The sequence below is a fragment of the Palaemon carinicauda genome, chromosome 19 (assembly GCF_036898095.1).
Source record: "Palaemon carinicauda isolate YSFRI2023 chromosome 19, ASM3689809v2, whole genome shotgun sequence".
Taxonomy (NCBI): Eukaryota; Metazoa; Arthropoda; class Malacostraca; order Decapoda; family Palaemonidae; genus Palaemon; species Palaemon carinicauda.
The window spans coordinates 125,946,171-125,971,925 of NC_090743.1; the positions used below are offsets into that span (position 1 = coordinate 125,946,171).

Here is a 25,755-nt window from a genome sequence, read left to right on the forward strand (position 1 = left end):
CTGTATCACAGACTAGGTAGTTGCCATCAACTGCCAGATGACATGGTGGTTCATAAAAAGGAAGGCACTCCGCAAGGAGAGAAAACATGAATTTTGCCACAGCTCCGAGTAAAAACAATATGAACATCAGATTAGTACAAAAATAAAATTTCATCATTATAATTATGTTTTTCTTGAATTATGAAGAAGAAATGTTGTACTTAAGTGTAGTAAGTTTCAAGAAGCTTACCCAATATAAGCTGAAAAGAGAGTGGAGGTTAGCTAATATGGTAAATTTTAACATATTATAGTTCTGCACTGTACCTTATGATAAATTTTGCAAACAAAAGTTATGGATAAAATATATTTTGCGTACCTAATAAAATCAATAGATTATCTTTCCCAAGACATAAGTATTGCTATTAATCAAATTGAAGGGAAAGGCAAGTAAAATTACCTAGAATCAATGTGTAAACAACAAATAACATAGTTTAGAAATAATTGGATTCAGAACAATATTGGAAAGGTGTATGTATATATATATATATATATATAAATGTATATATATAAATAAATATATATATATATATATATATATAGATAGATAGATATATATAGATATATTATATATATAGATATATATATAAATGTATATATATATATATATATAAATATATATATAAATATATATATATATATATATATTACATGTATATATATATATATATATATAAATAAATATATATAAGTATATATATAAATATATATATATATATATATATAAATATATATACCTAAATATATATATATATATATATACATATATATACAGTATATATATATTCATTTGAAAAAAATATATATATAAATATCTATATATATATATATATATATATTCATTTGAAAATATATATATATATATATATATGTTCATTTGAAAAAAAATTCACAATACAAGACAAAACTCATTTCCATTAGAGCTATAACTTACTTTTTGATAGTCCTCTTGATCATGAAAACCCAAAATCCCATTATCCCTAGTCCTAAAATAATACCAAAAATTATAGGAGCCACTGCTGACGGCCATTCAATTGGTCCGCAATCGCAAATTTCTTCTTCTTTTTTATAAGAGCAGGGCCTGAAAAAAATATGTGAACATTACAACATGTAATTAATGTCTTATATTATTTGCTACTTGCATTTTTTAATGATATAACAAGTAAAAAAAAATAAAACTGTAAAATATATTTCTACGATATAATGAAAATAGTAAAACAGTAAAGTACAGTGCATTTTTTAATGAGATATAACAAGTAAAAAAAAATAAAACTGTAAAATATATTTCTACGATATATTAAAAATAGTAAAACAGTAAAGTACAGTACAGTACTGGTAAGTTTTGAAGAAGCAAAACTAAAATGGAATTCTATTAATAAAATGCATCACATAAATACTTTTTCATTGTATCTATAGTGCTTTAAACGCATTAGGAGTTTAGGTGTGTTGTTTCCACACGGGACTGACTGACCTTTGTGCTAAATTTCATAAGATCAACATTCTTAGCTAAATGTTTCCTAAAAAGATGGGGTTGCGAACTGGGAAAAGCCCCTGCTGTCCTCATCCTTGTCTTCTACTTCAGATTTTAATGTATTCAATCTGAGCCAGAGTCAATTCTTAGCTTTGCAATCTTTAAAGATAAATGCTTATAATTTAGATATAGACAAATCTGAACCTTATCAATCTAATCAAAGACTCATAATTCGTACCACAAAATTTGGAGCTCTGTAGTAATTCCTTACTCACTAGCCTAAATACCAAAGTGCTTATGCAATCTGTAATAAGTGAAGGGGTGGGCCTTCCCCTTCTCAACGCATGCACCTAACCAAACCTATTAACGATTCAAATGATGTTCATGTCTCTATCACAGTATCATTTTCAACTAAGTTTTATTACTAACTCTTGTGGTACCCAATACACTTAATCTGCCATGTTTTCAAAAAATGATATTTTGATTATAAAATAAATTTTTGAATATACTTACCCGGTGAATATATAATAGCTGCTGCTCCAGTGGCTCGACAGAAAACACACACAAAAACTCGCGAGTGATCGCTATGAAGGTTGCGGGTGCGCCCACCAGCGCCAACTATCGGCCAGATACCGCATATACATGTAAACAGACCCAATTTTTCTCATCCCGCTGGGTCTCTATCGGGGAGGAAGGGGGGGGGCCTTTAATTTATATATTCACCGGGTAAGTATATTAAAAAATTTATTTTAGAATTAAAATATCATTTTTAAATATTTAACTTAGCCGGTGAATATATAATAGCTGATTCACACCCATGGTGGTGGGTAGAGACCAGAGTTAATTAAGTTTACAGCGTATATGCTTAGAGTTTTTGACAGTTATATCATAACAAAACCCAAATATATAAAGGTACCTGGTAAGGAAGTTGACTTAGACGATTACTCTGCCTTATAAGTATGTCTTCCTCACGAAGCCCAGCGATCCTCTTAGGATGCTGAAAGACTCCCAGGAGCTGAAGTATTAAGGGCTGCAACCCATACAACAGGACCTCATCAAACCCCTAATCTGGGCGCTCTCAAGAAATGACTTTGACCACCCGCCAAATCAATCAGGATGCGAAAGGCTTCTTAGCCTTCCGTACAACCCAAAAAACAATATTAAAAAACATTTCAAGAGACAGATTAAAAAGGATATTGGAATTAGGGTAATGTAGTGGTAGAACCCTCACCCACTACTGCACTCGCTGCAACGAATGGACCCAGTGTGTAGCAGTCCTCGTAAAGAGTCTGGACATCTTTTAAGTAAAATGACGCGAATACTGACTTGCTTCTCCAAAAAGTCGCGTCCATAATACTTTGCAGAGATTTAGTTTGCTTGAAGGCCACGGAGGTTGCTATAGCTCTAACTTCGTGCGTTTTAACCTTAAGCAAACATCGGTCTTTCTCATTCAAGTGAGAATGAGCTTCTCGTATTAAAAAATCTGATAAAATATGACAAAGCATTCTTTGACATAGGCAATGATGGTTTCTTAACTGAGCACCATAATGCCTCAGATTTACCTCGTAATGACTTAGTACGAGCTAAATAGAACTTACGAGCTCTAACAGGACATAATACTCTTTCCAGTTCGTTGCCTACGATCTCTGACAGGCAAGGTATATCAAATGACTTAGGCCAAGGACGAGAAGGCAGTTCATTTTTGGCCAAGAAAACCAAGCTGAAGTGAACATGTGGCTTTATCTGTAGAAAAGCCGATGTTTCTACTGAAGGCATGGATCTCACTGACCCTTTTAGCCGAAGCCAAGCACACTAAGAAAAGCGTCTTGAGGGTGAGATCCTTCAGGGAGGCTGAATGTAATGGCTCAACCTGTCGGACATTAGGAACCTTAGGACCACGTCTAAGTTCCATTCAGGAGTTGCCATACGACGCTCCTTAGAGGTCTCGAAGGACTTAAGGAGATTTTGGAGATCTTTATTATTGGACAGATCTAAGCCTCTATGTCTGAACACAGACGCCAACATGCTCCTGTAGCCCTTAATCGTGGGAGCTGAAAGGGAGAGAACCTTTCTCAGATGTAAAAGAAAATCTGCGATTTGGGCTACAGAGGTACTGGACGAGGACACAGATGCTGACTTGCACCAGTCTCGAAAGACTTCCCACTTCGACTGGTATACTCTAATGGTAGAAGCTCTCCTAGCTCTTGCAATCGCACTGGCTGCCTCCTTCAAAAAGCCTCGAGCTCTTGAGAGTCTTTCGATAGTCTGAAGGAAGTCAGACGAAGAGCGGGGAGGCTTTGATGAACATTCTTTACGTGGGGCTGATGTAACAGATCTACCCTCAGAGGAAGACTTCTTGGAAAGTCTACCAGTCATTGAAGTACCTCGGTGAACCACTCTCTCGCGGGCCAGAGGGTAGCAACCAACGTCAACCTTGTCCCTTCGGGAGAGGCGAACTTCTGCAGTACCTTGTTGACTATCTTAAATGGTGGGAATGCATATAAGTCCAGAAGAGACCAATCCAGTAGAAACGCGTCTATGTGGATTGCTTCTGTATCTAGGACTGGAGAGCAATAGATTGGTAACCTTTTGGTCAACGAGGAGGCAAAGAGGTCTATGGTGGGTTGACCCCAAGTAGCCCAAAGACTCTTGCCCACGTCCTTGTGGAGGGTCCATTCCGTGGGTATCACCTGACCCCTCCGACTGAGACAGTCTGCCAAGACGTTCAAGTCCCCCTGGATGAATCTCGTCAACAGGGAGATGCCTTGATTTCTTGACCATAAGAGAAGGTCCCTTGCGATCTCGAGCAGCGTGAAGGAGTGTGTGCCTCCTTGCTTGGAGATGTACGCCAAAGCTGTGGTGTTGTCTGAGTTGACCTCTACCACTTAGTTTCGAAGAAGCTTTCGAATATCATCAAGGCCAAGTGGACTGCTAATAGCTCCTTGCCGTTGATGTGCATGCTCTTCTGACTTGAGGTCCACAGACCCGAGCATTCCCGACCGTCCAGGGTCGCACCCCAACCCAAATCCGACGCGTCTGAGAACAACACGTGGTTTGGGTTCTTGACTGCTAGGGATAGTCCCTCTCTCAGACTGATATTGCTGTCCCACCATTTCAGGCATGCCTTTACTGGTTCGGAGACTGGAAATGATACCGTCTCTAACGTTTTGTCCTAGTTCCAGTGAGAGGCTAGATGGAACCGGAGAGGCAGAAGGTGTAGTCTCCCTAGTGAGACAAACTGGAGGGATTTTGCCACATTCCTCATGAGCCTCGTAAACACGAGAGGAGCAGGACTGAGGCCAAAGCACAGGGCTCGAAACTGGTACCCCACATTCCTGTAAACAAACCTCAGAAACGGTTGGGAATCCGGGTGTATAGGAATGTGGAAGTATGCCTCCTGAAGGTCGAGAGAGACCATCCAGTCGCCTTCCATTAATGCTGTCAAGACAGCCTGGTAGACTTCATCGTGAAGTTTGTCTTGACAATGAACACATTGAGCGCACTTGCCTCTTACGTACTCCTGCAGTGAACATGGCTGCCAGATCATTGGAGCCATCCCTGAGGGACTTGTTCCTGCAGAGAACGTGGCTGTCAGATCATTGGAGCCATCCCTGAAAGCCTTGTTTATGCATGACATAATTGTACAGCAAAACTTCAAACGCTCGAAAAAACTCCTAACAGGAGATGGTCTAGCTCTGAAGTCGACCATAAAATCTTGGAGCGTCTCATGGCCAGGAGCCAGGGAGAGTCTATGAGGTTTGAGAAGTCTATCTGGGCAGAGGCAGGAACTCCCAAGCCGAGAACTTCTCCCGTGTCATATCAGACTCTCGCTCTATAAGCCAGCTTAAAAGTAGGGAAAGCAAAGGCTGTCTCCCCCAAACTCCTCCTGGTGATAAACCAGTCGCCTAGCAAACGTAAAGCTCTCTTAGAAGAGCGAGAGAGCACTAGCTTATAAAAACAACGGCTTCGAAGTAGCTAGGCCTAGTGTAAACTCTGACGTTTAGGCGAACGAGGAGCAGCAGTTACAAAAAGATCCGGACAAAGATCCTTAAAAATCAGCATGATTTATTTAAAGTCCATAGAGGGCTAAGCAGCTTTAGGCTCCTCTCCGTCTGACAGAGTCCTCAAGGGAATATCAGTAGGAGGGGGAACAGCAACTTCCTCATCTGAAGGAACCTTGTCCGACAATAGCCGAGTCTCAAGCAAGGGAGAGACCTGCCGTGGTGGCAATGCTTGACAAGCAGAGTCCACACGCACTGGTGCATTAGTAGCGGACCAGGACGCAACGTCATGTAACTGCTTAACAGTCTGTGAACTGTCAACAACAACAGGTGCGGGAGGACGCATGGCGTCCACTCGAGACTGTTTTGACTGCCTAGTCTGAGAAGTCAAAACAACTCTAGACTGCGGTAGTTGACGCTCAGCGTCAAAACAAGTCAACTCCGCTAGTTGGCGAACGTCCTGAACGTCAACAGGAGCATTAGGAAGCGGCCTAACGTCCAAATGCTGCTGAAAGCCAACACGTGACCGCATCGAGTGAGGCTCTACATATCGTGACTGACGTGACTTAGCTACGCCAACGTCAACAGGACGCACAAAGGTTCGTTTGGGCGGCTGAAGGCCAGGATCTCGATGAGATAAACGGCTAGGATCAACGTGAACCTTATCGGCAGAATAGTCTTCCATAAGAGAGGCAAGCTTATTCTGCATGTCTTGCCGTACAACCCATTTAGGATCAACGGGAATGGTTGCGGTAAGAGACGAGGGTAACGTCTGTGACTGCAAAACCTTGCCTACAAAAAGACTCTCGGAACCTGTGTTACGCTTTTGTTTATGCGGCGAGCTGTCTTCCGATGACTGCATAGGGTCAGAGCTGTCCTAATAGTTAAAACCAGGACGCTGGACCTGTCCTGAAAGGACTGACTTTCGCTTAAAGGGCCTCGAAACCTTGTTCCACATTTTCTTATGCGAAAAGCCTTCGGATGATGAGGAGAAAAACGTCTCGCTCGTCTTATGGTAGGGGCGGTGTTGATGAGACACGCCTGAAACCATAGAGGGAACGTCTGTTCGCTGATCAAGTCCTCTCGAACCCATAAGTCGTACGACATTACTTCTCTCTTGGGCTTGGGAGCTTGCAAGAGGTCTCGGACTAGGCGAACGACAGGCACGAACAGACGAACCCTCGGTCGCAACACTGATAACACTTTGCGCAATTATCACTTTATCACTACGATTTTCTGTTTTGCACTTATTACACTGAAATCGAATTTTTTAACAATTCACATTAGGTATGAATAAAACTGATTTCTACCTGAAGAACGCAATTCTACCCTCATTAAAAGGTTATAATTGCGAAATCAGTCGTATAATGTAAGCACATTAATACAAGCAAAAAAACAGTAAAAATATTTTAAGATAAAAAGATCAGTGGCTGGGAAGGAGACTAAACACTAGTTCATTCAAAACTACGTTTTCAATCTCTCACCGTACAGTGCCTTGGGACGAGAATAAAAACTAAAAACGTTTTATCCTTTCTCCCCGTACAGAGACTAGGGACGAGAGTAAAAGACTGACTCGAGAACAACGTTACTCGCTTGGGACGAGAATAAAGATCGGAACGTTCTCTCTCCTCTCTCTCTCTCTCTCTCTCTCTCTCTCTCTCTCTCTCTCTCTCTCTCTCTCTCTCTCTCTCTCTCTCTCTCTCTCTCTCTCTCTCTCTCTCTCTCTATTTCGCACCGAAGAGAAGAGCCCACTTACCTTTCGTCAATAAACAGGTTATTTGACCAAATGAAAAAACTGAAAGGTTTTTCAATTAAAAAGTTCCTTTAAAATAGTATTTAAAACATTTAAGCTTTGAAAGAAGAATGAACAAAACGTCAGAATCGATTTACTCTTTCTGCAAAGTGAAACCGTGAAACTCTCTCTCTCTATCGTAACGATAGAGCGCAAACTGCGTAGCATAAATAAACTAAACGTTAGTTCATCTTTGAAACAGTACGAAGACTATTCAAAGAAAATCTTTCATAAAATATCTACTAAAAAATATTCATTTAATAAGTTTTAAATCAATTGCTCTGTAAAAGTTATTTACGATTGAAAGGCCTCAACGTTGTTTAACTTCGGTTTCCAAGTTAGGACCGCCTACTCTCAGGAAAGGTCGCATATAAACAAATCATTAAAATTCATCTTGATGTTTATTATAAATGGAAAGCTAATCGAAGAGGCCTAATAAAGGCGGTTGAGATATAAAATATATAGAGGAAAATCTATAATTAATTTATAACGTGATAAGATAATTGCTAAAAGCCTAAAACACATTTCCGTACTAAGGGAAGGGTCGGCCATTTAAAAGTCAAAGAAAGTCTAAAAAACCATCCAAAGTCATAAAAAATTAAATCTATCCAAAAATGATTCCAGATTTAAGTTGAAGATAAAACACCTGCACTGCGAAAGCTCAAACCAAAAGGAAGTACTTCACCAAATATGTTGAGAAAACTCCAGGTTGTACAGCGAGTATTGATATGTCTTGTCGTTAAGGCCGACAGAGAAAAAATTGGGTCTGTTTACATGTATATGCGGTATCTGGCCGATAGTTGGCGCTGGTGGGCACACCCGCAACCTTCATAGCGATCGCTCGCGAGTTTTTGTGTGTGTTTTCTGTCGAGCCGCTGGAGCAGCAGCTATCATATATTCACCGGCTAAGTTAAATATTTAAAATATTCAGTACATTTTTATCTTAAAATCAAATCGATATACATTTCAATTTCTACTACCATATGATCCATTTTAAAAATCTAAAATTGAGTTAAGAGCTGAAAAGGCTAGTCTACACAATATGGATGATATGTATAATATCAAGTTGTTAGTGGTAACAGACCTGTGGTGTTTTCACCTCATGGTCCCACTAATTAGATAAACTGGATATCGTAAAGATAATCATTATAAAAAGGGGGAGATCATGCAGCCCCATGATGGTAGAGATGGTAGGGACAGTGGGTAGAAAACTTCAAAATTTTTTTTAGACGTCAGATAGCCGGTGGCCTCATGGATCAATGCATGACGACTATAGGATAATGCTCCCAGATATAATAACTACTGTACTGGAAAAGTACCTGTACATGTATACTACAATACAGTATTATATTTCAATCATTCATAAGAACAATATTTGAACATTTTCATACTTACGTAGGGCACCGACATTTGTAGTCCTGACATTTCAATCCTGAGATACATTGAGAATCTTCTCTGCAATATTCCTCTGGCCTCGCACGGTACTCTGAAGGGAAAAATCCAGTAATGTACACCTCTAACTTCCTAATTGTTGTTCAATTGCCTTGAATGGCACAAATTAAACAGTGCTAGAAGTTCTTTGCAACATCCTGACACCCTCTAGATCATTTTGCATTTACCTTTTACTTTTCATCCTCACCCTTTGTTCACTTATCACTTCAGTCATTCTTCTTTAACTTTACCTTGCTCCTGCTTTCTACTTTCTGTTCAATAAGTTAGATTAATGAATTTTGGCCACAAGGTTCAACTTACCAGTCAAATTGTTTAATTTCATATACTCGGCCATGGGTTCACATTTTCCACTTGTAGTGTTCGGGTAGAAGCTCCTGAAATAATCAACATAATATTTGTCATTAGAAATTAATTCCATTAATTTTGTTCATGTCTACTCCTGAATTAAACATACCATTACAAATAATTACATTATTTTAGACTCTCGGTTGGTTCCCTCCCTGAAATAATCCTTATATCATTAAAGTACAGTACATCATTGTACTATACAGAGGCATCAAGCTTACACTAGTTGTCATGAAAATATATAGTATGCTCATTCTACAGAGACTAGAGAGAAAGACTGATGAAAAGCTGAGAAATGATATTTTAATTATAAAATAAATTTTTGAATATACTTACCCGGTGAATATATAATAGCTGCAACTCTGTTGCTCGACAGACACATACATAAAAACTCGCCAGCGATCGCTATACAGGTTGCGGGTGTGCCCACCAGCGCCAACTGTCGGCCAGATACCACTCTCGATGTAAACAAAACCTTCAATTTCTTCTCATCCCACTGCATCTCTATTGGGGAGGAAGGGAGGGTCGTTTAATTTATATATTCACCGGGTAAGTATATTCAAAAATTTATTTTATAATTAAAATATCATTTTTAAATATTTAACTTAGCCGGCGAATATATGATAGCTGATTCACACCCAAGGAGGTGGGTAGAGACCAGAGTTAAATATGTTTACATCGTATAAGCTAAGAGTTTTTTATTTCATTTTGACAGTTATCAATATAACAAAACCAAAATAAATAGGTACCTGGTAAGGAAGTCGACTTAGACGATTACTCTGCCTTGTAAGTACGTCTTCCTTACGGAGCCCAGCGATCCTCTTAGGATGCTGACAGACTCCCAGGAGCTGAAGTATCAAGGGCTGCAACCCATACAACAGGACCTCATCAAACCCCTAATCTGGGCGCTCTCAAGAAATGACTTTGACCACCCGCCAAATCAACCAGGATGCGAAAGGCTTCTTAGCCTTCCGGACAACCCATAAAAACAACCTTAAAACATTTCAAGAGACAGATTAAAAGGATATGGAATTAGGGAATTGTAGTGGTTGAGCCCTCACCCACTACTGCACTCGCTGCTACGAATGGTCCCAGTGTGTAGCAGTTCTCGTAAAGAGACTGGACATCTTTCAAGTAAAATGACGCGAACACTGACTTGCTTCTCCAATAGGTTGCGTCCATGATACTTTGCAGAGATCTATTTTGCTTAAAGGCCACGGAAGTTACTACAGCTCTAACCTCGTGCGTCTTAACCTTAAGCAAAGATCGGTCTTCCTCACTCAAGTGTGAATGAGCTTCTCGTATTAACAATCTGATAAAATATGACAAAGCATTCTTTGACATAGGCAAGGATGGTTTCTTAACAGAACACCATAACGCTTCAGATTGGCCTCGTAAAGGATTAGTACGAGCTAAGTAGAACTTAAGAGCTCTAACAGGGCATAAGACTCTTTCTAGTTCATTGCCTACGATCTCCGATAAGCTAGGAATATCGAAAGATTTAGGCCAAGGACGAGAAGGTAGCTCATTTTTGGCTAGGAAACCAAGCTGCAGAGAACAAGTAGCTTTTTCTGACGAAAACCCGATGTTCTTGCTGAAGGCATGAAGCTCACTGACTCTTTTAGCTGTGGCTAAGCATACCAGGAAAAGTCTTAAGAGTGAGATCTTTCAGGGAGGCTGAATGTAAAGGCTCAAACCTGTCTGACATGAGGAATCTTAGGACCACGTCTAAATTCCACCCAGGTGTAGCCAAACGATGTTCCTTAAAGGTCTCAAAAGACTTAAGGAGGTCTTGCAGATCTTTATTGTTGGAAAGATCTAAGCCTCTATGCCGGAAGACCGAGGCCAACATGCTTCTGTAGCCCTTGATAGTAGGAGCTGAAAGGGATCGTACTTTTCTCAGGTATAAGAGAAAATCAGCTATTTGGGCTACAGAGGTACTGGTCGAGGATACGGAAACTGACTTGCACCAGTCTCGGAAGACTTCCCACTTCGATTGGTAAACTCTAATGGTAGACGCTCTCCTTGCTCTAGCAATCGCACTGGCTGCCTCCTTTGAAAAGCCTCTAGCTCTCGAGAGTCTTTCGATAGTCTGAAGGCAGTCAGACGAAGAGCGTGGAGGCTTTGGTGTACCTTCTTTACGTGTGGCTGACGTAGAAGGTCTACTCTTAGAGGAAGACTTCTGGGAACGTCTACTAGCCATCGAAGTACCTCGGTGAACCATTCTCTCGCGGGCCAGAGGGGAGCAACTAACGTCAACCTTGTCCCTTCGTGAGAGGCGAATTTCTGCAGTACCTTGTTGACAATCTTGAATGGTGGGAATGCGTAAAGATCTAGATGTGACCAATCTAGGAGGAAGGCATCTATATGTATTGCTGCTGGGTCTGGGACTGGAGAGCAATAGATTGGAAGCCTCTTGGTCAGCGAGGTTGCAAAGAGATCTATGGTGGGTTGACCCCAAGTCGCCCAAAGTCTCTTGCACACATCCTTGTGGAGGGTCCATTCGGTTGGAATTACTTGACCTTTCCGACTGAGACAATCTGCTAGGACGTTCAAGTCGCCCTGGATGAACCTCGTTACTAGGGAGATGCCTCGATCTTTTGACCAGATGAGCAGGTCCCTTGCGATCTCGTACAAAGTCAGTGAGTGGGTACCTCCCTGTTTGGAAATGTACGCCAAGGCCGTGGTGTTGTCCGAGTTGACCTCCACCACCTTGCCTCGAAGGAGATTCTCGAAGCTTATCAAGGCCAGATGAACTGCCAAAAGCTCCTTGCTGTTGATATGCATGCTCCTCTGACTCGAGTTCCACAGACCTGAGCATTCCCGACCGTCCAGCGTCGCGCCCCAGCCCAAGTCCGATGCGTCCGAGAAGAGAACGTGGTTGGGTTTCTGAACTGCCAGGGGAAGACCCTCTCGTAGGCTGATATTGTCCTTCCACCAAGTCAGACAAGACTTTATCTTTTCGGAAATCGGGATCGAGACCGCCTCTACCGTCTTGACCTTTTTCCAGTGAAAAGCCAGATGGAATTGAAGAGGTCGGAGGTGTAGCCTTCCTAGCGAGACAAATTGCTCCAGGGATGACAGCGTTCCTACCAGACTCATCCACAGCCTGACTGAGCAGCGTTCTTTCTTCAGCATCTTCTGGATGGAGAGCAGGGCTTGATCTATTCTGGGGCCGACGGAAAAGCCCGAAAAACTGGACTGTGAATCTCCATCCCTAAATACAGAATAGTTTGGGATGGGACCAGCTGTGACTTTTCCAAGTTGACTAGGAGTTCCAATTCCTTGGTCAGATCTAGAGTCCAATTGAGATCCTTCAGACAGCGATGACTGGAAGAGGCTCTGAGAAGCCAGTCGTCCAAATAAAGGGAGGCTCGGATGTCCGATAAGTGGAGGAATTTTGCCACATTCCTCATAAGCCTCGTAAACACGAGAGGAGCTGTGCTTAGGCCAAAGCACAGGGCCCGAAACTGGTACACCACATCGTCGAAGACGAATCTCAGAAAAGGTTGGGAGTCTGAGTGAATGGGGATGTGGAAGTAGGGGTCCCTTAGGTCTAGAGAGACCATCCAGTCTTCCTTTCTGACCGCTGCTAGGACTGACTTTGTGGTCTCCATGGTAAACTTCGTCTTTGTGACAAAGACATTCAGAGCACTGACGTCTAGCACCGGTCTCCAACCTCCTGTCTTCTTTGATACTAGGAAGAGACGGTTGTAAAACCCCGGTGATTGAAGGTCCGAGACTTTGACCACCGCTCCCTTCTCTAGTAAAAGAGACACTTCCAGTTTCAGGGCTTGTCTCTTTTCTTCCTCTCGGTACCTGGGAGAGAGATCGATGGGGGACGTCGCTAGAGGAGGTCTGCGTACAAAAGGGATTTTGTACCCCTCTCTGAGCAACCTCACAGATTGTTGATCTGCGCCTCTCTTCTCCCAGGCTTGCCAGAAGTTCTTAAGTCTGGCACCTACTGCTGTCTGAAGTTGCGGGCAGTCAGACTCTGCCCTTAGAGGACTTGGATCCTTTCCTCTTCCCTCTCTTCCCTTCGGCACGAGCACCTCCCCTGCTGGAGGCTCTGCCACGAAAGGGCGGGATAAACCTGGACGCTGGAGTGTCTATCCTAGGTCTAGCAGACAAGGCAGGCAAAGGAGGAGCTTTGCGAGCCGAGGACGCAACTAGATCGTGGGTGTCCTTCTGCACTAAAGACAAGGCAATTTCCTTAACCAAGACTTCAGGAAACAAGCACTTAGACAAGGACGCAAAGAGTAGCTCAGATCTTTGGCATGGCGTCACTCCAGCTGACAGAAAAGAGCACAGAGACTCTCGTTTCTTAAGGACTCCGGACGTGAATGAAGCGGCAAGCTCGTTGGACCCATCACGGACGGCCTTGTCCATGCAGGACATAATGAGTAAGGAAACATCCCTATCGGCAGAAGAGATTTTCCTACTCAGGGCTCCTAAACACCAGTCCAGGAAGTTAAAGACTTCAAACGCCCTAAATATGCCTTTAAGAAGGTGGTCCAGGTCCGAGGGTGACCAACAAATCTTCGAGCGTCTCATGGCAAGGCGGCGGGGAGAGTCTACAAGACTTGAGAAGTCGCCCTGGGCAGAGGCAGGAACTCCCAAGCCGAGAACTTCTCCCGTGGCATACCAGACGCTCGATCTAGACGAGAGTTTAGATGGGGGGAAGGCAAATGCTGTCTTCCCTAAACTCCTCTTGGTCTCTAACCAATCGCCTAACAGCCGTAAAGCTCTCTTGGATGAGCGAGAGAGAACGAGTTTAGTAAAGGCAGGCATGGTAGCAGGAACGCCTAAGACAAACTCTGACGGCGGCAAACGAGGAGCCACAGAAATAAAGTGATCAGGGAACAACTCTTTAAAAACAGCCATGACTTTTCTAAAGTCCAAGGATGGTTGAACTGCTTTAGGCTCATCTAGTTCTGAAGGTTGATCCTCAGGATGTGGTTCCACAACGTCCTCATCTGACAGTTCCTCATCCGATAACTGATGAGAAAACGGCAAAGGTGTAGGCAACGTTTGACTCGCAGAGTCCGGTCGCACTGGTGCATACGTGACGGAGCCGGACGCAACGTCATGGAACTGCTGAACAGTCTGGGAACTGTCAACAACAACAGGTGCGTGAGGACGCACAGCGTCCACCCGAGACTGTTTAGACCGTCTGGGTTGTGCAGTCAACACCATACCGGGTTGCGGAGGTTGACGCACCGCGTCAAAACAAGTCAACTCTGATGGTTGATGAACGTCCTGAACGTCACCAATCGCATCAGTGCGTTGCCTAACGTCAACGTGCGGCTGGAAATCCACACTGGGTCGCATCGGTGGAGGTACCACCCCAACTGGTTGACGCGAGAAAGCTACATCCACGTCAACAGGACGCACAACAGAACGCTTGGATGGCTGATGGCCAGTAGGTTCAACGGAAACCTTCTCAGCGTTGTAGTCCTCCATCAAGGACGCAAGCTTAGACTGCATGTCTTGCAGTAACACCCATTTAGGGTCTACGGAAGCAGGTGCGGTAACAGACGGGGTTAGCGAATGAGACGGCACAACTTTGCCTCTCTTAGGCGGCGAGCAGTCATCAGATGACGGCAACGGGTCCGAACTGTCCCAGTGGCTACAACCGGGACGTTGCACTTGTCCTGAAGGGACCGACTTACGCTTTAAAGGTCTGGAGACCTTGGTCCAAGGTTTCTTACGTGAAACACCTTCGGACGACGAGGTAAAAATGGGCTCTCTCGTCTTACGTTGGTAGGGGCGATCTTGGAGAGATACGCCTGATACCATAGAGGGAACGTCTGTTCGCTGATCAAGGCCTCTCGAACCCATGAGTCGTACGACATTGCTTCTCCCCTGGGCTTGGGAGCTGGCAAGAGGTCCCGGACTAGGTGGACGACAGGCACGAACAGACGAACCCTCGAGCGCAACACTGTTCACAACACTTTGCGTAACACTAGGCACTTTGACACTTTCCGCCGTGGCACTTTGGCACTTGAGTTCCTTTACGTCCGCCATGAGTTGATTTCGGTCACTTGCTAAAGCCTCAACTCTCTCCCCCAAGGCATGTATAGCACGCATCATGTCTTGCATAGACGGTTCCTGAGTGCTAGGAGGGGGGTTAGGAACAACCACTACAGGGGAAGGATTAGGTTCAGGGGCATGTGGAGAGGAAAAATCTTCGGACCTAGAAGAACTTCTCCTTACCCTATCTCTCTCTAGTCTGCGTGTATATTTATCAAATTCGATAAAATCGAATTCCGAAAGGCCCACGCATTCCTCACACCGATCTTCCAATTGACAGGTTTTACCCCGACAATTGGAACAAACAGTGTGAGGGTCGAGAGAAGCCTTTGGAAGACGCCTATGACAGTCCCTAGCATTACACTTTCTAAACTTGGGAACTTGAGAAGGGTCAGCCATTTTGAATTAGTCAAGGGAAAATCCCAAAAACGATCTAAGTCATCAACAATTAATCCGATTCAAAAAAGAGTTCGAGGATTTATTTGAAGAAAAACACCTGTACTGCGAAAGCTCAAACCAAATTAAAGTACTTCACCAAATATGATGGGAAAAACTCCAGGTTCAACAGCGAGTAAAGTACGTCTTGTCGACACGTCGACAGAGAAGAAATTGAAGGTTTTGTTTACATCGAGAGTGGTATCTGGCCGACAGTTGGCGCTGGTGGGCACACCCGCAACCTGTATAGCGATCGCTGGCGAGTTTTTATGTATGTGTCTGTCGAGCAACAGAGTTGCAGCTATTATATATTCACCGGCTAAGTTAAATATTTAAAAATGAACAAGCAGGATTTAGAAAAGGTAGAAGTTGCGCTGACCAAATTTTCATTTTAAGACATGTCATACAGCAATGTGTAAAATGTAGAAATCCACTTCTGATCCCATTTGTGGACTATGAAAAAGCCTTTGATAGTGTGCACCGGGCAATTTTGTGGACAGTCCTGCGTTATTAAAGAGTTCTCTTAATATGTAAATTTGATTAAGTCTGTTCATGAGCATAGCAAGTGCAAAGTTAATGTTAGAAGAGTCCTTTCAAATGAATTTCCATTGAACAGGGGAGTACTCCAAGGGAATGTTTTGTCACCTATGTTGTTTACCCTCCTCATGGATTTTGTAATGGATAGAACAGTTGGGGATGGTGGAGAAGGATTGGACTGGATTGGTAATAGGAAATTAGCTAACCTAGCATAAGCTGATGATACTGTCCTTATTAGCAGAACACCACTGGATTTGCAATGTTCGCTTACCAGAATGCATGAAATATCACACCAGGTTGGGCTCAAGATAAATAGAAGAAATACAAAGATGATGGGAATAGAATATGCAATGGAAGATGGGCTAGAATCATGTAAATATTCAGGAACTATGATCACTAATACACGGTCTTTAGAATTGGAGTTTAATGAAAGATTGAAAAAAGTAAATTAGACAATGGCTAGGTTAAGTCAAATTTGGAAATCCCATCGCCTTAAATTACATAAAAAAATCAGGCTATATATTAGTTTCATGAGACTGGTGTAACAGTATGAAGATGAGTAGTGGTATAACAATGAAACAATATCAATCGGATTTTGTAGATTTGAGAATAAAGCCCTCAGAAGAATACTGGTAGTTAAATGGCAGGGCGGAATTAAAAATATGACTATAAGGTAGATACTCAAGCACCATATAGGGATGAGATCATGGTGAGGGGTAGATGGAGATGGTTTGGGCATGCTCTTCGCACTACCAAGAAAGATTAGTTCACCAAACATTTAGCAAGGCTTCATAAAGCATTAGAAAAGTTGGAAGACCCAAGCCTACATGGCTGAGGACTATGAAGTGTGAAGTAGATGATGAATGGGGAAGTATTGATTTAAAAGCTCAAGATATAAATGACAAACAAAATCTAACTGAGGCCCTTTGTGTCAATAGGCGTGGGAGGAGATGATGATGATGAAGACATGACCTATAGCAATCTTAAAATACCTCCAACGATGACTGCTATTCTTCCCTACACCTTTGTTAATTGAGTTTTCTCCATCAATTTACAACTTTGCTTACACAGCATTATTAAGTACAGTGGAACCTCTAGACACGAACGTATCTACATCTGAATTTTCCAACACCCGAAGTAAAGTTTGAGCAATTTTTCGACTCTACACCCGAATTTTATTTCGACACACGAAGTGAGCAATTTTCGTCGTACCGGTTGTATCCGAATTTTACGACACGCGAAGTACAATTCGAACACGTTCCTACTCTACACCCGAAGTAAACAATACAGTACCCGTACGCGTAGATGGTACTCATAGCCCCGGATGTATTTTCTATTTACGCCGATAGAAGGCAGCACTTCAACCTCGGAGGGACCCTCAATTAGCGTGGCTCAGGTCAGTCCTCTGTTCTTGTCGGCTTCGTGTGGTTGTGCCCTGTGCGTTCTGCTATTAACTGTATTTTAATCGTGATTTTTTACGTTCATCCTTTTACGGTTTTTTACGTAAATCATGGGTCCTAAAAGGCTTAGTTTCGCAAGTGGTAGTGGTAGTGGCGAGAAAAGGAAGAAGGAAATGCTTTCTTTAGAAGTAAAGCAAGAAATTATTGCAAAGCATGAGCGTGGCGTCCGCGAGAGTGAACTTGCAAAAGAATATGGCCGAAATATGTCGACGATCTCGACAATCTTGAAACAGAAAGAAGCCATTAAAGCAGTGAAACCTTCTAAGGGGATCATCTTCATTTCAAAACGTCGTAGCCCTGCCATAGAAGAGATGGAACGACTTCTGCTAATCTGGATCAAGGACAGAGAGATTGTTGGCGACACCATCACTGAAACTATCATCTGCGAGAAGGCGCACGCCATCTTCACTGACTTGAAGGAGGCGAGCTCTGGGGGTGATGCTGGGGAGAGTTCAACCGAACGTTCCTCAGACGATTTCAAGGCATCTCGTGGCTGGTTTGAAAAATTTAAGAAACGGTCCAGGATTCATTCAGTTGTTCGCCACGGAGAGGCTGCTAGTGCAGACACAAAGGCTGCAGCTGACTTTGTAAAGAGCTTTGAAAGGACCGTGCAGGAAGAAGGCTACATAGAGCAGCAGGTGTTCAATTGTGATGAAACCGGGCTGTTTTGGAAGAAGATGCCCAGTCGAACCTACATCACCGCTGAAGAGAAGAAATTGCCTGGGCATAAGCCAATGAAGGATCGGTTGACTCTTGCCCTATGTGCCAACGCTAGCGGAGACTTTAAAGTCAAGCCCTTACTGGTTTACCATTCGGAGAACCCTAGGGCCTTTAAGGCACAGAATGTGGATAAGGACCAGCTTCATGTTTTCTGACGATCCAACTCGAAGGCCGGTCACTAGGCAGTTCTTTGTCCAATGGGTTAATCAAGTTTTCGGTCCTTCTGTGAAGAAGTATCTTCATGAGCAGAAATTTGCCTTTAAAGTGCCTGCTATGCCTTGACAATGCACCCGCTCACCCACCCTGACTTGAAGATGATATCTTAGAAGAATTCAAGTTCATAAAGGTGCTGTATCTTCCACCAAATACCACCTCTATCCTCCAGCCCATGGACCAGCAAGTCATCTCGAACTTCAAGAAGCTCTACACCAAGTATCTATTCAAGCAGTGCTTTAATGTCATGCAAAGCACAAACTTAACTTTGCGTGAATTTTGGAAAAGCCACTTTAACATCGTGCACTGCTTGAAGATCATAGATCAGGCTTGGGTGGGATTAACTCGACGAACCCTCAATTCTGCCTGGAAGAAGCTGTGGCCTGATGCAGTTTCTCCCCGAGATTTCGAGGGTTTTGACCCCGAACCTGATCCTGTGGTGGGTGCAGCGGAAGACGTAGAGGAAATCGGCTCCTTTGGCAAGTCCATGGGTCTGGAGGTCGAAGCAGATGACATCATGGAACTTGTCGCCGAACATCACGACGAACTTACAACAGAGGAGCTCAAGGAACTCCATGCTATGTCTGAGCATATGAGTGATGACGAGGAAGGGATTGAGGAGGTAGAACATGTGTTAGGTTCGGCGCAAATAAAAGAGGTGTTAGGAAAATATCAAGACGTGGTCGACTTCATCGACAAATACCTTCCAAAAAAATTGCAGGTTTGTCGTGTAGTTGCACAGTTCGATGATGTTTGCCTAACTCATTTTCGAAACATTCTGAAAAGCCGTACCAAGCAACTTTCTATCGATAGCTTCTTTAAAAAAACTACGAAGCGAACTCGTGATGAAGAGGAAGGAAGTGGTTCAAAGAAAACGGCAAAGAGTGAAGAGAAAAAATTCAATCAATTTCAAGTGTAGAGAGTGAAAGTGATTAAAGTTAATCACCAAAAAGAAAAAAAGAAAATGTAAAAAAAAAAAAATAAAAAAAAAATAAAAATAAATACTGCAAGCTAAGTTAGGTTAAAGTTCACTCAGTGTAAGTTAGAATAAGTTACGGTAGTGTACGTTTATCGTAATCACCCTCTCTACCTCCTCGCGGCCCGTCCATCTCCTCTCTGCAAGACCGACACCTGCGCTGGACTTTTTAAGGTAAAGTGACGCTAAAAACCCGTTTCTTATTTATTATTTCTTTATAATTATTCTTTTCTACAAGTCTATTATCTAATTCAGAGTGCATATTGTCATGTGTAATTATGGGTAGTAATTTATTAAGGAGTTATCATAGGTTTTTGGGCTCAACCACGGATGAATCCTATTTCAATGTATTCTACTGGGAAAATTTGTTTCTACATCCGGACATTTTCTACACCCGAAGTCGGTTGTGGAACGGATTAAATTCGTATGTAGAGGTACCACGGTAATACCCTTTTTCCTAAAATTAAATTTTGATAGCTTTGAATCACTTCACCTAACATCATTAAACCTAAGACACACCAACATCTCACCAACCTCTCTTAGCACATTCAAACTGATTAAATTTTGAATAAATACCATTTAACTGTAGTTTCTTCAACAATTTACCATAAGAAAAACTGCACTGAAAGGACAAGGATACAGTCACATTGTTAGATGGACACCACATAATTTTCATGGGTGTTAGAAATACTTTTTTTTTTTTTTTAATTCGAGGTGGAGATGGAGGTAGCCTTGATGATTAAAGCATGCTGACTACCAGTAAAATTCACTGAAGTAAAGAGGGAATCAATTAATAAACTATAAACAAAAAATAAGAAATGCATTAACAATAGAAATATCAACAGCATTACATACAGAACAAGACTATACAGAGACATGTACATCTGTCTTACTCTCAGGATGGATAGCGAGATTTGGTATCCCTGAGCATACTACTTCTGACAGGGGTACCACTTTCACCTCTCAATTGTGGACATCATTAGCAAATCTCTTGGGAATAACCCTACATCAGAAAACCCCCTTCAACCTTGCTGCCAACAATGGTTTAATGTTTTCATCGCACCCTCAAAGCAGCTTTGATGAACCGCTGCAAGGACTCTCAGTGGCTGCTTACCAAGCTTCCCTAGGTATTCCTGGGACTAAACACCAATCTTAAAGATGCCCTGGATGTTTCGGCAGCTGAAATGGTGTATGGTGACCCGTTGGTCGTCCATGCCGAATTTTTTCCGTCTGCAACCTCCTCCAACAATTTCCAGCACCTAAGTCAAATTGTAGGAAAATTTACTCCATGCCGCAGACTTACAAGCCCCCAACTAAGCAACACATACCAACAGATTTACACTCGGCATTGCATGTCTTTCTGCACAACGACAATAGCAAGCCACCACTAACGCCCACTTACACAGGAACTTTCCTCGTGATCTGTCATTTGCTGTAGGCTTTCTTCATCAACATTCATGGCAAAGAATACTGGCTCTCCATTGATCGCCTAAAACCTACATATCTCTTGCCTGATAACCCGCCTACAGTACGCCTCCCAAGAGCAGAGTGCCCTATTTCACACAAATGTCATTTTTAGGGGGAGGGAGCCAAGTACCGCACGTGTTTCATAAGCGCTCGTACACTGTAATGATTTTGCCTGTTTATCTTACCATTTGCTCTTCCCTGCACTGTTAATAAACCTGCCTGTATAAACCTGATAGCTCACGTTGAATTTCGTTTGAATTTTTACGACGTTCTTGCTCGCATGTCCTGGTATTTAAGCTTGATGTCTGTTTAAAAACGATTCGTTGCATTCACCTCACCTTTCGGTTACAACCTAATGACTCTCACGCACAGTACACTCAGGCACACTATTCTATCTTATTTCTCTTCCTCTTGATGTTTTGAAGTTTTTATAGTTTATATGTGAAAGATTTATTTAAATGTTACTGTTCTTATTACTTCTCTTGAAGTTTATTTATTTTCCTATATTCTTCCTCAATGGGCTACTTTTCCCTGTTGGAGCCCTTGGGCTCTTATAGCATTCTTCTTTTTCAACTAGGGTTGTAGCTTAGCTAGTAATCATAATAATAATAATAATAATAATAAGTGCAACAGGCATACTGAGACACAAACAGAAGGACAACAGTATGAAAACGTACCGTAAGACACAACTTAATAGAGCAGGGCAGTGTAAATCAGGTTAGTATAATCATAAGTCAGTCCTAACCCTCAAAACTTGTTTATACAGTATATTGGAAATAATGTATAGTATCTGGATTAATATTACAAAAAGCAGATGATCTAATATGATATCTAACAAAATGGAAACACTTACTCAAAACAAATACACCTTCCACTTCCGCACAAAGAGTGCTCATTATAATTGCAGCTGAGGGCTTCCCCTTCACTTGTGACATGGCATCTCTCTAGAACCTTCACATAAGACACTGTGAAAGAGAAATAATGTTACTACAAATCTAGTTTGTAAGGGTACAAGCTGTGAATAAAACAAAAGCCCCTCAAATGTAACAGATAAATATTAGTACTGTATACTACAGCAAATAACTCAATGTATATGAAAATCCTTAATTCACTCTCCTAGATAGGCATCCTCTCAACTTATGAGAAAATGTTATTTTGATTATAAAATAAATTTTTGAATATACTTACCCGGTGATTATATAGCTGCAACTCTGTTGCTCGACAGACAACTCTACGGAAAAACTCGCCAGCGATCGCTACACAGGTTGCGGGTGTGCCCAACAGCGCCATCTGTCGACCAGATACCCAGCTCTCAATGTAAAAAAAGACTCAATTTTCTCCTCGTCCCACTGCGTCTCTATTGGGGAGGAAGGGAGGGTCATTTAATTTATAATCACCGGGTAAGTATATTCAAAAATTTATTTTATAATCAAAATAACATTTTTCAATATTTAACTTAGCCGGTGATTATATAGCTGATTCACACCCAGGATGGTGGGTAGAGACCAGTAATATATGTTTACACTTTTATGAGCTAAGAGTTTTTTATTTCATTTTAGAAGTTATCAAAATAACAAAAACAAAATAAATAGGTACCTGGTAAGGAAGTCGACTTGAACAATTACTCTGCCTTTTAAGTACGTCTTCCTTACGGAGCCTCGCGATCCTCTTAGGATGCTGATCGACCCCTAGGATCTGAAGTATCAAGGGTTGCAACCCATACAACAGGACCTCATCAAACCCCTAATCTAGGCGCTCTCAAGAAATGACTTTGACCACCCGCCAAATCAACCAGGATGCGAAAGGCTTCTTAGCCTTCCGGACAACCCATAAAAAAACAACATTTCAAGAGACAGATTAAAAGGATAAGGAATTAGGGAATTGTAGTGGTTGAGCCCTCACCCACTACTGCACTCGCTGCTACGAATGGTCCCAGTGTGTAGCAGTTCTTGTAAAGAGACTGGACATCTTTCAAGTAAAATGACGCGAACACTGACTTGCTTCTCCAATAGGTTGCGTCCATTATACTTTGCAGAGATATATTTTGCTTAAAGGCCACGGAAGTTGTTACAGCTCTAACTTCGTGCGTCTTCACCTTAAGCAAAGTTCGGTCTTCCTCACTCAGATGTGAATGAGCTTCTCGTATTAACAATCTGATAAAGTCTGACCAAGCATTCTTTGACATAGGCAAGGATGGTTTCTTAACTGAACACCATAAAGCTTCAGATTGGCCTTGTAAAGGTTTAGTACGCTTTAAATAGAACTTAAGAGCTCTAACAGGGCATAAGACTCTTTCTAGTTCATTGCCTACGATCTCCGATAAGCTGGGGATATCGAAAGATTTAGGCCAAGGCCGAGAAGGCAGCTCATTTTTGGCTAGAAAACCAAGTTGTAGCGAACAAGTGGCTTTTTCTGACGAAAATCCGATGTTCTTGCTGAAAGCATGAATCTCACAGACTCTTTTAGCCAAGGCTAAGCATACCAGGAAAAGAGTCTTAAGAGTGAGATCTTTCAGGGAGGCTGATTGTAACGGCTCCAACCTGTCTGACATGAAGAATCTTAGTACCACGTCTAAATTCCATCCAGGGGTAGCCAAACGACGCTCCTTGGTGGTCTCAAAAGACTTAAGGAGGTCTTGCAGATCTTTATGTTTGGAAAGATCTAAGCCTCTATGCCGGAAGACCAATGCCAACATGCTTCTGTAGCCCTTGATAGTGGGAGCTGAAAGGGATCCTCCTTTTCTCAGGTATAAGAGAAAAACAGCTATTTGAGCTACAGAGGTACTGGTCGAGGATACAGAAACTGACTTGCACCAGTCTTGGAAGACTTCCCACTTCGATTGGTAGACTCTAATGGAAGACGCTCTCCTTGCTCTAGCAATCGCACTGGCTGCTTCCTTCGAAAAGCCTCTAGCTCTCGAGAGTCTTTCGATAGTCTGAAGGCAGTCAGACGAAGAGCGTGGAGGCTTTGGAGTACCTTCTTTACGTGTGGCTGACGTAGAAGGTCTACCCTTAGAGGAAGACTACTGGGAACGTCTACTAACCATCGAAGTATCTCGGTGAACCATTCTCTCGCAGGCCAGAGGGAAGCAACTAACGTCAACCTTGTCCCTTCGTGAGAGGCGAACTTCTGCAGTACCTTGTTGACAATCTTGAACGGTGGGAATGCGTAGAGATCCAGATGTGACCAATCTAGGAGGAAAACATCTATATGTATTGCTGCTGGGTCCGGGACTGGAGAGCAATAGATTGGAAGCCTCTTGGTCAGCGAGGTTGCAAAGAGATCTATGGATGGTTTTACCCCAAGTGGCCCAAAGTCTCTTGCACACATCCTTGTGGAGGGTCCATTCGGTTGGAATTACTTGCCCTTTCCGACTGAGGCAATCTGCTATGACGTTCAAGTCGCCTTGGATGAACCTCGTTACTAGGGAGATGTCTTGACCTTTTGACCAGATGAGCAGGTCCCTTGCGATCTCGTACAACGTCAGTGAGTGGGTACCTCCTTGTTTGGAGATGTACGCCAAGGCCATGGTGATGTCCGAGTTAACTTCCACCACTTTGCCTCGAAGGAGAGACTTGAAGCTTTTCAAGGCCAGATGTACTGGCAACAGCTCCTTGCAGTTGATATGCATGCTCCTCTGACTCGAGTTCCACAGTCCTGAGCATTCCCGACCGTCTAGTGTCGCGCCCCAGCCCACGTCCGATGCGTCCGAGAAGAGAACGTGGTTGGGAGTCTGAACAGCCAGCGGAAGACCCTCTCTTAGGTTGATATTGTCCTTCCACCAAGTCAGACAAGACTTTATCTTTTCGGAAATCGGGATCGAGACCGCTTCTAGCGTCTTGTCCTTTTTCCAGTGAAAAGCTAGATGGTATTGAAGAGGACGGATGTGTAGTCTTCCTAGTGACACAAATTGTTCCACGGATGACAGCGTCCCTACCAGACTCATCCACAGCCTGACTGAGCAGCGTTCCTTCTTCAGCATCTTCTGGATGGATAGCAGGGCTTGATCTATTCTGGGGGCTGATCGTCTTGTTGTTCAGCAACGTCCTCATCAGAGGGTTCCTCATCCGAAAACTGATCAGGAAACGGCAACGGAGTGGGCAACGTCTGGCTCGCTGAGTCCGGTCGCACTGGTGCATGCGTGACGGAGCCGGACGCAACATCATGGAACTGCTGCACAGACTGTGAACTGTCAACAACCATGGGTGCGCGAGGAAGCACAGCGTCAACCCGAGACTGTCTAGACCGTCTGGGTTGTGCAGTCAACACCCTACCGGGTTGCTGAGGTTGACGCACTACGTCAAAACAAGTCACCTCTGCTGGTTGTTGAACGTCCTGAACGTCAACAACCACCTCCGAGCGTCACTTAACGTCAACGTGCGGCTGGCAACCCACACTGGGTCGCATCGGTGGAGGAACCACCTCAACTGGCAGACGCGAGTAGGTTACCTCAGCGTCAACAGGGCGCACAACCGACCTGTTGGAAGGTTGATGGCCAGAAGGTTCGGTAGCAACCTTCTTCGCATTAAAGTCCTCTATCAAGGACGCAAGCTTGGACTGCATGTCTTGCAGCAAAGCCCATTTAGGGTCCACGGGAGCAGGTGCGGCAACAGACGGGGTTAGCGACTGAGGCGGTACCACTTACCATCCCTGAAAGCCTTGTTATGCATGACATAATTGTACAGCAAAACTTCAAAGGCTCGAAAACAGCTGTGAAGTTGACCTGTAAAAAACTTGGAGCGTCTCCTGGCCAGGCGCCAGGGAGAGTCTACGAGAATTGAGAAGTCTATCTGGGCAGAGGCATGAACTCCCAAGCC

General features: G+C 43.0%; 1 protein-coding gene across 2 annotated transcripts in view; it reads right to left on the reverse strand.

Moving 5' to 3' along the window:
• Nucleotides 1–25,755, reverse strand: part of LOC137658834 (uncharacterized) — a 96,619-nt gene that overhangs the window by 53,020 nt on the left and 17,844 nt on the right. For both annotated transcript variants that reach the window (XM_068393913.1, XM_068393912.1), the window contains 4 exons: nt 21,792–21,903; nt 9,053–9,126; nt 8,696–8,786; nt 971–1,117 (listed from right to left, as the gene is read on the reverse strand). In XM_068393913.1, coding sequence (XP_068250014.1) covers nt 971–1,117; nt 8,696–8,786; nt 9,053–9,126; nt 21,792–21,903 — 424 coding nt within the window. The remainder of the gene's footprint in view (nt 1–970; nt 1,118–8,695; nt 8,787–9,052; nt 9,127–21,791; nt 21,904–25,755) is intronic.